The sequence below is a fragment of the Notamacropus eugenii genome, chromosome 4, assembly GCF_028372415.1.
Source record: "Notamacropus eugenii isolate mMacEug1 chromosome 4, mMacEug1.pri_v2, whole genome shotgun sequence".
NCBI lineage: Eukaryota > Metazoa > Chordata > Mammalia > Diprotodontia > Macropodidae > Notamacropus > Notamacropus eugenii.
In genome coordinates this window covers 66,393,745-66,407,656 of record NC_092875.1, presented here as the reverse complement: position 1 = coordinate 66,407,656, position 13,912 = coordinate 66,393,745, and the positions used below count along the sequence as shown (strand labels likewise).

The following is a 13,912-nucleotide window of genomic DNA, read 5'->3' as shown; positions in this document are numbered from 1 at the left end:
CAAATCCAGTCTCAGACACTTAGTAGCTATGTGACCCTGGACAAGTCACTTAACCTCTTTTTATCTCACTCCCTTGGCAAATAATGACCGTAAACCACATTGCAGGCTCAGTTCATATCTCTACTCCACATAAGAATCAAAATGAATATTCTCCAAGTTTCAAATAGCAGATAGTCCCAAGAGGTTCATTGTTTGTATCTTTCCCTTGATAACTGATCATGTGGAACACTGAGATATCTCTTCTGTTGTTTTCTTGGACTGTAATTTAAATAGGCCCCAGCATTATTTAACTTTGGACATATTTGTGTCTTGGTTGCTGGCATTCTCCCCCAGAGCTGTGGAAGTAACCCTTCCTCAGGCTCTGCCAGAAGAGCCCAAGTAGGTTTTGGCCAGTTCTTCCAAGGTGGACAGGCTCCTAATGCAGATCTGGAAAACAGGCTGTGTTTCTGTTGTTCAGGATCCAGTCTAGCTAAATGAGGAGAGGTTGATCATTAGGACTGGCCAGAAGACAGAATGATAACTAGTATGGGCTGAAAGAGATTTGAATCCAAGGCATTGAAATGCGGTAGAGCAGATTAATGAACCAGGAGAAAGAATCCTGGTTTAGGTCCTACTTCTGACACCTGTGGGACCTTGGACAAATCACTTCTCCTTCCTGGGTCTCAGTTTGCTCATCCCTAAACATAGAGGAGTAGATGAGATGGTCCTTCCAGGCCAAGGTCTGTGATCTATGGATCGTCCTTACTAAGCTGTGTATGGAAACTTGAGAAGACTGAATTAAGAATCACCCAAATAGGCTGCTCAGAGTCTGTTTTACATCTTGGGAAAATATCAAGCTTAGCCCCTTTGAACTCCTGTATGGGAGGCCCTTCCTAACATCTGACATCCTTGTAGACCCAGAAGAGCATCTGATCACTCAATTGATCAAAATGATCAATCATTTGCAACTCAGTTAGGAGCAGTCAGGAATACCCTAAGAGACATAAACATCTTCTAAAACATCTTGGCAGTGAAAAGGAGTGTCCTGCTGTAGTACAGCCTGGAGATTGGGTCTATTTAAAATCATGCAAAACCCAAAAGGGAGAACAGTTAGATGTCAACTGAAAGGGACCCTATTGAGTCATACTTACCACCCCAATGCCCTCATAACTCTAGGATTAAACCAGTGTCACCTTTTGCTCCTCTCACAGAGACTCTGGAATATATTTGTGAACCCTTGAAGGGCCTCAAGCTACTATTTAAAGAGGCCTGGTGATATGGATACAAAGGCGTCCTAAGAGTTAATATTAAGGATTGCTTTTTTAGTACCTTGTGAGGCCCTTCCCGAGCTTCCCCTTATCTTGAAATATCGTAAAACTTCCCCCTTATCCTGGACCATAAAGTTTCTTGTCTCCCTTCTTTATCTTGCAAGACTTATCCAGTCCTTAAATCCCCAGTGCCCATAAGAAACCCTAAAATCATCCTACAGGCTGCATAGCTTTCTGCCTATATAAGTCTGGTTCTTCTCCTATATCAGTGCCTTGGTTTAGTTCCTTGCTAAATCTCAGGCCTGCTGCTTTTGCGTCAATAAAACTCCCATTGGCTAAAGAGAAGGTCTAAGTGAATTCTTTCAAATCTGAACCAGCTCTCCCAACTCTGACCTCAACACCTGGCCCCTCAAGCAGACAAGTGGATAAAAAGAAATTATACTCACCCTTTTCCTTTTATGTTTTGACTTTGCCACAGCCATCTTTAATTCCCTCTAGAGAAAATGCCTTTTCTCTCCCTCTTGGAATCATTTCTGAGCTGATAATGACAATGCTAATCCTTTTCCTCCTCTTCCCTGGTACCTCCAGAACACTTGGCCTCCAAAAGTGGGAGGATAACTCCCTAGTTAAACTGGGAAACTCACTGGGGGTGGGACAGGGAAAGGAGTCCAAGATTATTGGGTATGTTACTCACAACCACAAGCCAACTCTCATCTCCCACCATGCCATCCTTGCAAAAGTCCCCCTGCCTAATATGATTTCCTCAGAGGTTTATGTCACCCCATTTATACTGGTCACTCCTCTATGGGCTATTTTCTCTATCTCAACACCTTGCTTCTCCAGAGGGGAATATTCCCTTACTTGGGAGACAAGCTCCATGGCCACTGAACAGGTTAATGCCCTGTTGAAGGAGGGATTGTAAAAGTTTCTGCTGGTCTTTTCACCTGCACTGCCTGTGCAGATATGGCTAATGACAAGTGTCTCCAGAACTTTACATCAGCCAGCTGTACCAGTTGTACTGAGGGAGCAATTCCTACTTGCACCTATGACTGTACCCTTCCCCCTACTGTCCTACTAGGCTCCCCTTTTTTAAACTTTACTTTTAAGTTGTCTCAATGCCATAGCCCTTTCTAGTTAGTCTCTTAAAGACACCCCTCTAGACTGGGAGTTTAATGTGCAACCATTCTGATCCTTGGGGCATCCATAATCAGAGCTTCTTATGAACTCCCATCTGTGCCCCCAAAGGTACTTCCTTTGTGGGATCAGTGAATCAAGTGATAAAAATTCTGGGAAAGAGGTGAAATGAAATGCCACCACCTGGCAAGACCCCAGAACTACTGTCCTGGCCACTCAATGCTTAACACCTTACAAGGACTTTGGGGTATGCACCTTCAGATTTTTAGCACCTTTTCCATTTTCCATTTTCCATTTTCAGTGCCACCAGCTCAGGGCCTTTAAATTGAAAAGGTCAAAGTATTGATTCTGGTGAAATGCACTCTGGTTCCTAAAAAAAGGAGGAGAGTTTCTCATGCCTTGGTATGGTCACCGGCAAGATGAACTCATTCTCTCTAATGTTACAAAGAGCAGTTACCAGTTGGCAAATGAGACAGCTTATGGTCTCCTGGAAATGTAGCAATCTTTGAATTCCCTAGCAAAGATGATCCTAGGTAACAGAATAACCTTGGACTACCTGCTCACCTCTAGTGGGGGTGTATGTGCTCTAGTAAACATCCTGTTGTATGTATGTACATCAATAATTCCGGGCAGTTAGAAATTCATACTGAATGTATTTTGGAAAAGGCTAGCTGGATGCAAGAAATCCATAATCTCAGTGCCCCCAAATCACCTTCTTCGTAAAAATCTTGGTTCCTTTCTATACTCTCTCCTATTCTCCTCTCCTGATTATTTCCCTCTTGTGCCTGTTTGGTCCTTGTTTGCTTAACTTTCTAGCTAGGTTTATTTCCTCCAGGGTCTGAGCCATCAAATTCCAGATGACTGTTCAGGCTATATACCAACCTCCAAATGAGTCCAAGGTCTTTGCCCACTGGTTTGACCTCTTGAATGAGACCCAGTGAGGCAGGGACAGTTCTATGCCCCTTGTCAGAAGGAAACAGTTTCAGAAGCCAAGACCTTTGCCTCTTACCCCCCAAAAATTTGGATCCCATTTGTTTGAAGGGGGAATGATGGGGTACGCGACCTAGACCCTAAGCGACGTAGCTCCTGAATCTTCCTTCCACATCCCTACCTAGATACTCAGTAATCCTTTCAACTGTTGTTTCATCTTTGGGGCTCTGACCCCAATCTTCAATTCTCTGTTACCTCTGACCCAGCCCAGTCCTTCATTGTCTGTTACCTCCAGACTACCCCCAGGCTATTTCCCATCCTTAATCTCCTCTAGACCTCTTCTCTGTTACTTCCGGTTCACCCCAGACTATCAGCCACTATCAGATCCTATCCAAAATCTTCCCACAATCTTTTTCCCTATTAAAAAAGTCAATTTTGTCCCTACCAGGGTACAGATTTTTAAAATCCCTCCCACTTCTATTGGAGACACAATAAACCTTGTCTTTGCTTAAAAGAAGGTTTGAGTGGTCAAATTCTTTCAAGTCAGAGCCCTTTGCTCTTGCATTACAGGGTTCATAGCACCCCTGGGCCACAACAATTTAGTCTTTTTCCTCTAAAGTTACCATTCTCTTCCACTCTTGTATATTTATGGTTATTCTCATGTTGTCTTCTCCATTAAAATGGGAGATCTAAGAGAATGTTTTTGCATTTCTTTGTATCCCCAGGACTTAGCACCCAGCACTGAGTAAGTGCTTAATTAGTGTTGGTTGATGAGGGACTGAGTGATCCTAGGATGCTGCCTCTTTTCAGGAACCATTATAGTTGTGCCTTTTTTCATAGCAGCATTAGGTTATAGCATGGCACAACTAACCCCAGGCCTGGGCAACTGTGCCCTGGAAGGACTGTTCTATGCATAGCTGTTTTACCACTCTACATTGCTAAACTTATTGTGCCATAGATGAAACAGTTCCCTAGTTTACCATTTATACTGTAAACAGGTGATGGATTTCCTCAGCACAGCAATTCATAAAACTGTCTACTGAGGCAATAAGAAGGGTTGAATCTACATTTGTGAGAGGTTCCTCCCAGAGGAAATCACTGATGCCTGAAGTATTAACATAGAGCACCATCATCACACTTGCCAGTATATTGTAGGGCAAGGGGCACTGGACTCAGGGCCAGAATACATGGGGTCAAACTCTGCTTCCACACCTCCTGACTGTGAGATCAATCATTTGTAAACTTCAGTTTATAAGAGCCTCAGATTCTTTATCTATAAAATAGGGATAATCATATATGCACTGCTGACCCTACAGGACTGGTTTAAAGAAAACATTTTATAAATCTCAAACCATCAAGGAAATGTAAGTTATTAATAATATCACTATAGTTGTGAGGTAGTGTATTAGAAAGTCCCTTGCACACAGTATGCGTTCATGGGATTTTAGAGTAGAATGAGCCCTTAGAGAACATTTAGTTCAATCCCCTTATCTTAAAGAGGAAGAAACCAGGGCTCAGAGTAAGGAAGAGACTTGCCCGAGGTCATACAGCTAGATAGCAATAATAATTGGAGCTTCTAAAACAACTTAAGGTTTTTGAAATACTTTCTGTATAACAGCCTTGTAAGTTAAGCAATGTGAATATTATCCTCATTTTACAGATAAACTAAGACCCAGAAAGGTTATGCAAGTTGTTCTAGGTCACACATCTAGGTAAGGATAGAACAGGCATAGAATCCAGGTTTCACAAAAGAGCAGTGTCGAACAGCCAAAGGAACGTTAGACTTGGCATCAAATGGCCCAGCTTTAGGTCTCAGCTTGTCCAATCTAGCTCTGTGACCGTGGGCCTCCATTTCCTCACCTATAAAACCAGGATAATAATACTTGTAAAAAAAGACATATCACCTACAACCACCATCCTCCTGTTCTCTTTCCATTATGTCCAACAGCTTTCCAAGTAACTGGTTATTAAATGGATTTTTAAAAGCTCTCCAGAGGGGGAACAAACCACAATCCAATGGATTGGCATTAGGGGACTAGAGTTTGAATTTTGACTTGTGTGACCTTGCTCCAACTTCTTCATTTGTTAAAGGAGTTAGATTAGACACAGAGCTCTTGATTTAAATCCTACGCTATTTAGATAAGGCTTACATTTGCCTTGATGCATACCCAAAGCATCACATATAGATACATATACACACACATGGCTGGACCTGTCACTTCAGAGGAAGTTTGGGGTTTGGGAAGATCCCAGAAAGGAAGCTCTTCTATTTACCATCACAGTCTCTGCAACTTATGGTCTTTGATATATAAAACATTCTTTATAATGGCAGAGCGACGTGTCAGAGTCCTACAGCCAGTATTTGTGGGAGCCTGGACTGACCCTGAGACTCCCTGGCTTTTGAGGCCAGTTTACCACCCACCACATCACACATTTTCTTCTTTCTCTCTCTTGCCACACATACATGTAACATAAATATTGAACATATTTGCCCTATGGCTTTTTAAATTCATAAAATGATAGATTTTGAGTCAGAAGAAAACATTCTATGTTCTTTCCCCTCATTTTACGGATAAGGAAACTGGGGCCCAAAGTGGAGAAGTCACACAGATAACTAGCATCAGACTTTCAAATTAAAATCCAATGTTCCAAATGTCCTCTAATAAGTTTTCAAGGTTTCTTTCCAATTCAACCGCAGGACTTGTGAGAGTGTCTTACTTCTCCTGTCCCATTTTCTTTGTCCTTCACACACACAGCACTACCACCAGCAATGACATGTAGCTGAAAATAAACGGCATGTAAAGCACCTTGGAAATAGGTCATGTATCTTCCACGTCAACTTGCCAATACAGGGCTATCTCTGGTGTACCTTGGAGGCTAATTATTTTACATGGCAAATTAGGGTAATTAGATCTGTGGGAACTGAACTAAAAATCAAGAATCTGGAATCTTATGAGGGATCCCTTCAGTAGGTTCTAAACCTTAGACCTTGTCACTTCCTGTATGTCCTTAGAGTGACCACAGGCTATGTTACAAAGGGGCATTTTTGACCCTTCTACCATGATAGGCACTGCTCAGAGATATTTATGGCATCGGGTTGTGCTGGAGAAAGAGCTTTAAGGTACGACAGCACGACAGATGGAACTCTTCAGGAGGACTTGGGTTCAAATCCCACCTCAGACACTTATTAGCTGTGGGACTCTTTATCAGCCTCAATTTCCTTATCTGTAAATGGAGATGACCTACATTACAGAGTTGTTGTGAGGCCCAAATCAGATAATATATGTAAATAGCTTTGTAATTCTTAAGGGATGATATCGATGTGAACTAGTATTGAACTTTACAATGCTATGGATATAGGGATAGTAAGTGTTATTACAAGAATATAATAAAAATGAAAATCAAACATCTCAGAGGAGAACTAATCCCTTGGGACAGAGTATGTATCTTTTTTCAGGGCTCCACGGTACTTCCTATAACATGAACAGCTATGCCTGGGCAAAGTGAATCATAGAACACCAGAACTGCGAGGACTCTTAGAACGTAGGATGTCAGAGCTGGTGGGGGCTTAGAATAAGTCAATGGCAGATGTGTTTTTTGCTCAGTATTTTTTTCCTGCTTTACTAAACTTGGACACATTAGCTAGGACAAGCACATGACTAATAGGATCCATATTGCTCTACCTGACTTAGCCTTTGGTGTGGCATCTTCTGACCTACGGCTTATCTTCCACACCACCTCCTTATCTCCTTAATGTTCTGTTGCAGACTCACCTCTTTGGCCTGGAGGGGCCAGGCTTTGTCTCAGGCCTTCTATCAGTACCCAGGTTTCCTGAACATCTTAGAATTCTTCACCTGACCTAAGGTCAACACTATTTCCTTTTCCATCCTGCTGCCTGGGAGGATATATTTCCTAAAGGAGAAATAATAGGACCTGGTGGCACTTTGCAACAGGACCCTTTAGATGGACACATTTAAACTTGTAACTCCTAGAATCCTCAAAATGGATAGACCTTGGAGAGATCCTTAGACCAGACTCTTGTCTTTAGGAAATGTTATAGTATTTAAATTTTAAAAATATTTAATGTTTAAACCACATAACTGAGATTTCTTAATTTCTTAAAGAACTTTAGGGATGGAAGACTACACAATAACCATTGGTTTGTTTATGTACGATGCTTATATAGGGCTATGTAGGGTGTCCTAAAAGTCTTAGTGCAGATTTAAGCTTTAACAACTTCAGAAGTATAAATGCTACAGACTTACAACACTTGATTAAAGTTTTTAAAATGTTGATGTTTCTTAGTAAAATTTAACAGTACTGCCATCTTGTGCGCTCTCTCTCTCTCTCTCTCTCTCTCTCTCTCTATAGTTGAGTTTTGAATTTTGTAAAAACTTCAGCTGCTGCTTAGTGACTGAAAAGACTGCATTTGTAATCCTTACCTTAAGACCATCCAAAGAATGAATTTTGGGTGCATTCATTTCAGTTTTGACATGACCCCACAAGAAAAAGTCTAATGCAGATAGATCAGGTGACCAAGGTGGGCCAAGCAAGAAAGTCTCCTCTGCTGATCCACTGGTCTGAAAAAGTCATGTAGAAACTGTCAAAAACCCAATGCATAAATGGCAGAGTGTCTCATATTGTTAAAATTTTAAAAGCTATTTAAAATTCACAAAATGAGTGTAAGAAAAGTTCAAATCAAACTTTTAAATGATTTTTTGGGATAATTTTGTAACATGTATATTTCTGAAGTTATTAAAACTTAGAAAGGCAGTAGGACTCTTGGGATACCCTATGTTCTGTGATACTGGCTTACCTAGTTGCTTAATATACTTGTCAGATTGAATCACAAGTCATTTTCACGGTCACAGAATCTCAGAGTCAGAGAGGACCTCCAAAAGTTTCTTACTATGCAAATTGGAAAAGATTTTTAAAAATGGTAATAGCTGATGTTATTGTAATAGTCTCCTAATTGGGCTTCCTGTCTCAAGTCTTTGCCCTTTCTAATCCATCTTCTGCAGAGCTGCCAAAATGATTTTCTTGAGGCATACATTTGATCATGCCACTCCTTTATTCAACAATTTCCTCCTGCCTGTGTGATCAAAAATCATGCCCTCTGCTTGGCATTTAAAGCCCTGCACAAACCTGACCCCCAAATACATTTTCAGACATATGCATTACTCCCTTTCACACACACACACACACACACACACACACACACACACACACACACACACACACACACACTGTTCTCTCCTGGTGTCTTTTGCTTTGACAGTTCTCCTTGTCTGGGATGTCCTCCTTCACCTCTGCCTCTTAAAAATCCCTTCTTTCCTTCAGAGCACAGCTCAAACACCACATTCTTTATAAAACCTTTCCCAATATCCCCAACCATTTCCTAGTACCTCTGCCCTGAAATTACATTTTCATTTATCTTGCATTGATCTGAATGCCCATGTGTACATGTTGTCTCCCATGATAGAATGTAAGTAAGCTCCTTGAAGGCAGGGACCGTTCTGGATGGCGTTTGGCACATAGTGGAAATTGGTGGTTGATTAAGGTTTTCCTCATTTGGAGGCACAGGGTCACTCACAGGCGTAATGCCCCAAATGATCTGCATGGGGGCTCTGATGCGTTCAGCTTCTGATCTGAGAGGGATAAATTTTCTCCTTCTTAGGCACCTGGTGGCCTCTGATCAAAAGGGCCCAGCACACTGGTGCTGGATTTAACAGCTCATCAGTTTAGCCTCCTGCTGCTCAGAACTCCTGAACTCAGGCAATGCACCACCTTCCAGCTCTCTGGTCGGACAGTTTCCACTACATCTGGGTACCACCATTTTCTTAAATGCTAAATCTAATAGCCTTTTCTCAGACTTCCCAGCAGTGTTTGATGCTTGCCTGCCTCCTTTTTCCAAAAATTCTTCTCTCTTCCCTGGGTCTTTGAGATATTTTTTTCTAGTTTTCCTCCATCTCCCTTGCAGAATCTTCATCTGTGCCCCACCCCCTATTTGTCTATGTCCAGCCCCCTTCTATCACTTGAGCTCTGGATCATTTGCATCATCAGCTGCCTGGTGCTTCTTTCTCTCTGTGTGCCTTAAGGGACTTTTCAAATCCATCATACCTAGGAGTTTCTTCACTTGACCACCCCTTTTCTTTTTCCCCTGTTGCCCATGAAGTTTAAATCAGCTTGCTTTTGGAAATAATGTATTGACTAACTGTCCTGTTGCTCCACTCACCCTCCCTTTGACTTCCCAGAGCAAAGTTCCTTAGCCATCAATCCCCCGTATTAGAATATGAGCTACTTGACAGCAGGGATTGTTGGCTTTTCTTCCCAGTGCACAGTAAATGTTCCTTCATGTCCAAAGCAGAAAGCATTACCTTTCCCCCTAAATTCCTTATTTCTATTGAGAATAGCACCCTTCTTTCAGTCACCCGGGAGCCATCAATGCCTCATTCTTTCCCATCTTTCCAAATGAAATTGTTGCCTTTTGTTAGTTTGGTTTCTTAGCTTCTCTTGCATCTTCCCTTTTCTCATAACTAACACCATCAACCCCTGAGTTCAAGAACTTATCACCTCTCATTTGGACTATTATGATATGCTCCTCATTGATTTCCCTGTCTTCAGCTTTCTCCTTATCCACTCCATTCTCCACATAACTGTTACACTGATTTCCCTAAAGCACGCCTGATCTTTTCCCTCCCTGCTAACCCCTATGATAAACTTGGCATGGGGAACCTTCAGAATCTGGTTCCAGCCCCTTTCGAGGTTGATTTTTACATTATTTCCTCTCCTGAAGCTTGTGTTCCCGCCAGACCTGCCTCATTACCAGTCCCAGTACATAGCGTTCCATCTCCATCCTTCGTGCACTGGCGAGCTACCTCCCATGCCTGGAGGGTTCTTCCTATTCAGCCCTGCCAAAAAAATCCCTAGCATCCTTCAAGCCTCATCTCAAGTTTCTCCAAAGACATTTCCCCACTTTGCCCCCAAATGACTTTGTATTCATTTATCTGTATGTTATTTCCCCCCAGTAGTAATTTTCCCCCTTCAGAGAACAGCCTGTTTCACTTACCTTTACACCCCAAATGTCTGGCATACAGTAGGTGCTTAATAAATGTTGAATCTAATTTTAGATCCCTTGTTTATTAATGTGGCCTAAGTCTGAATTAACTTTTTGAGCCACCACATCACATTAATCACTCATAGGAGTCAACAGCTCATGAAAATCCCCAGGTCTTTTTTCAAATAAATTGTTGTCTAATCATACCTCTCTTCTTTTGAAGTGTTTGGTTTTTTTTAAACCTAGGTATAGGAATCTACATTTATTCCTATTTTTAAGTTACATCTCATTAAATTGGTCTCATCTTATTAGTTTGTAAGGCTCTCTTTGGAGTACCATTATGCCATCTAATGTTAGCACCTGTTACATATAGCTTTGATTGGTGCACTCTCTACCTATCAGGTTTCTAGAAGTTTCCTTCACATCTCTCTAATCTACTCATCATATAACAGTGTCTACTGAAATTCTCTGCATTGTGCCTTCCTACTTGGAAGCTTCCCGAGGGCAGACTGTGCTCCACCACGTCTTTGTGCCCCTCCCTTTGCCAAGCACAGCACTCAGCACCACAAACACTGAAGGCATTCAATGAATCTATTGTCTCCATCCTGTAGATGTCCCAGGTCCAAGGACTTAGTTGATTTTCTCTTTTCCAGACTCATCTCTACTCCTCACTTTCCCCAGATGCCTTTCCTCTTCCACATGGGGTGGGGTGGCATTAATGCAACACTTTGGTCACATTACTGAGGATGCAAAGATGATGCCACCACCCTCCTACCCACCTGAAAAGCTTCGTTTCTTCATCTAGTCCAGTCTTACCCTTTGGGTCTCCACATCGTTGCTCAGGAGGGGCTCCATGGACTGCTTCTCAGCAAGAGCCTCATGGGAAGACAGCTTAGTACTTTCTGGGAACGGAGACAGTAGCTATGGCTTTGAGTCAATCTCTCCTGCCCCTGCCCCCATGTTTCTAGAGAAATCCCTGCAACTGCAGACTATTAAAAGGTGTTTTTAAGGTGACCTGATTGGATAGCTCCAATGTTCAGATCTCCCCAATTTGCACAGAACTGTTTTCATTCATGTGGTAAGGCTAAGGAGGGCACAGCCAGGGCTCCCTTCCTGCCCCTTTCCTCTCCTACTCCTCTTTTGGGGATGTGTTACCGAACAGCGGGGTAACAGTGAACAGGAGGGAAAAGGGGAAAGAGCTGAGCCCAGTGATGACTGTTTTTAATAAGTTTTGTCAGTGGGCTCCCATTCTGGCGGCATTTGTTATGGTACACCAGAGGCCCTGGCTTGTGGTGCACCAATGTTCCAAGACTCTCATTTGAGTGATTCAGAAACAAAGAAGCATGATTTCCCTCCACTGCAAGAAATCTGTGCATAACAGTCACCAAGGGGAAAGTCCTATTTGGAGTGCCCCTTTTCCCTCTTTTCCTCTCCCTTTGTCTTTCTTTCAAGAAGTCTGGGGACCTGGAAGCCAGCTCCACCTTTTTTTCTTCCCAATTAAAATCCCAGGCACTGAACAGACTAGGAAACATCTGCTTCCCAGGCAGCTCAAAAATGGGAGAATGTGAACTGTGTGTACAGGAAACAGAACAGAGCATTTTTTAACCCTTTTCAAGGCTGAGCTGAGGCAAGCCACAAGTTCTAGGCGTTCTCTGAGGGAGGTCAATGAAAGCATCTCTCCCCTCTACAGCCACAGGATTCCTGCAAGGTCCCTGACGGTTTTCAGGAAGACTGGGGCACAGAACATCTTCATCACTCTCATAATGGGTCATTTGTCTACTGCTTGAAGATTTACAAAATGCTTATTTCATAGCAGTACTCTCAGTAAGGCCTCACAAATATCATCCTCCATATTTTTACAAGTGGGGAAGCTGAGTCTCTGGGAATCTAGTGGTACGTAGTATTATATTAAGTGCTGGAGCCAGAATTGGAATCCAGGTCCCTCCTGACTACAAGTTCAGTATTTTTTCCCATTAAACCACATTAAGTGACATGATTATAGAGAACAGGGGTTGGGAACCAACTTTCCAAAACATTTTTATTCTCATCTCTGTCTTTCTCTCATCTGTCCCTCTTCCTTTTTTCTTTTTTTACAGATCTGAAGATGTTTTAAAGATTGGGTGATGTGTCAGAAAATGAATCCAGGCTTGCTAGTGCAATTCAGAGGCGCACTGGTCTCCTTTGCTTCTCTTTTTCTTTGGGGGTAGAGTGTGCCTGACCTCACTCAGTCTCTACACTTTGGAACATTCCTTTACTACACCGATCTGCAGAGTGGCTGGGCGGCATGGGGGGCGTTTCATAGCCCGACTGTTGCTGGGACTGGCATTCTTGGAGGTACCTTCTGAGGAAGAAACAAGTGGCATCAGAGAGGAGGAGCTCTTGACTGTCAAGGTCACTTGCTTTCGAGGACCTGGTTCCTCAGTTTCTAAGGGAGGATCTCCCAAGCTATCTATTTTTATTGCATTTGTGGCCTTTTCTCGGATTCCAGAGCGTATGCATACAAACCCTTTGACAAAATTCCAGGAGAGCAAGGAGAAAAAGAGAAATGCAAACAAAGAGATGAATATTTTGGAGAGGAGCTTCTCGTTCTGGGTTCCCCAGTGAGCAGAGCCCCTATATTTGCTAGAGTCAGATTTAAAGCTTGGAGGGGCAGTTTCCGCTTGAGGCCACTCTGAGCCACCTTTCACTAAAGTCATCAAATTCTCAGACCAAAGATTAAGGAGATAGCTTTCCATAGTGATGAATAATTCTCTCCCACCAACTTTTTCCACAGACTGACAATCATAACGTCCAGTATCAGCCTCCGTTACATTAAACACCAACAGTCCTTGTCGGTAGAGAAGGTATTTTGTTTCTTCTGCTGGGAGATCTTTTCCATTGAACAGCCACAGAGTGGAGGCCAGGTTGGACAGGGGGGAGCATCTCAGCTGGCTGCTATGCCCAGCGGCCACAATAACATGTTGAATGGGCCTGTCTAAAAGCAAACATGAAAGGAAAAAAAGCAAAAAAGAATTTTAATTAGAGTTGCAAATAATGTAATACAATCTATTAATATGTGACAAGCCCCCTTGAATTTTGGGGTATACTGACATTTGGTACAGTTAAAGCTACTAACTAGAAATTCTTTTTTTTTTTGCAAGAAAAAAGCATCAACAATCATTTTAAAAATAAACAAAACAGAACAGGAGGAGGATTAGAAGGGGACACAGGCATGCAGGGCATTGTAGGAATTATCATTAAATTCGAAATATACACCCCCCCAAAATCTACATAGTGGAGATTTAGAGCTTCATATGCAGTCTTTTTTGTTGTTATTGTCCTTTATATTTGGAACTATTGATGTTTGTTATTTATCAAGTTCATAGCAATAATAATAATTTTAAAAGAACCCAGTATAGATGTATCATCCATAACATTTTACCAATTTCCTGAACATTTTCTGAAATTATTTTTATCTTGATGGTTGAGGGTAACTTGACTTCGCAGGGGGGTTCATAAGTGAATACCTACTGTACAATGGAGATTAAATTGTTCCTTAAATTTT

General features: G+C 42.1%; 1 protein-coding gene and 1 long non-coding RNA gene across 8 annotated transcripts in view; one reads left to right on the top strand and one right to left on the bottom strand.

The window, feature by feature from the left end:
- Positions 1-13,912, top strand: part of LOC140499755 (uncharacterized) — a 25,887-nt gene extending 11,975 nt beyond the window's left edge. For both annotated transcript variants that reach the window (XR_011965531.1, XR_011965530.1), the window contains one exon: positions 12,465-13,912. This is a non-coding gene — a long non-coding RNA (uncharacterized lncRNA). The remainder of the gene's footprint in view (positions 1-12,464) is intronic.
- Positions 12,393-13,912, bottom strand: part of LOC140499749 (semaphorin-4E-like) — a 55,350-nt gene continuing 53,830 nt past the window's right edge. For all 6 annotated transcript variants that reach the window (XM_072601589.1, XM_072601588.1, XM_072601591.1 and 3 more), the window contains one exon: positions 12,393-13,342. In XM_072601589.1, coding sequence (XP_072457690.1) covers positions 12,600-13,342 — 743 coding nt within the window. In that variant the 3' untranslated portion in view covers positions 12,393-12,599. The remainder of the gene's footprint in view (positions 13,343-13,912) is intronic.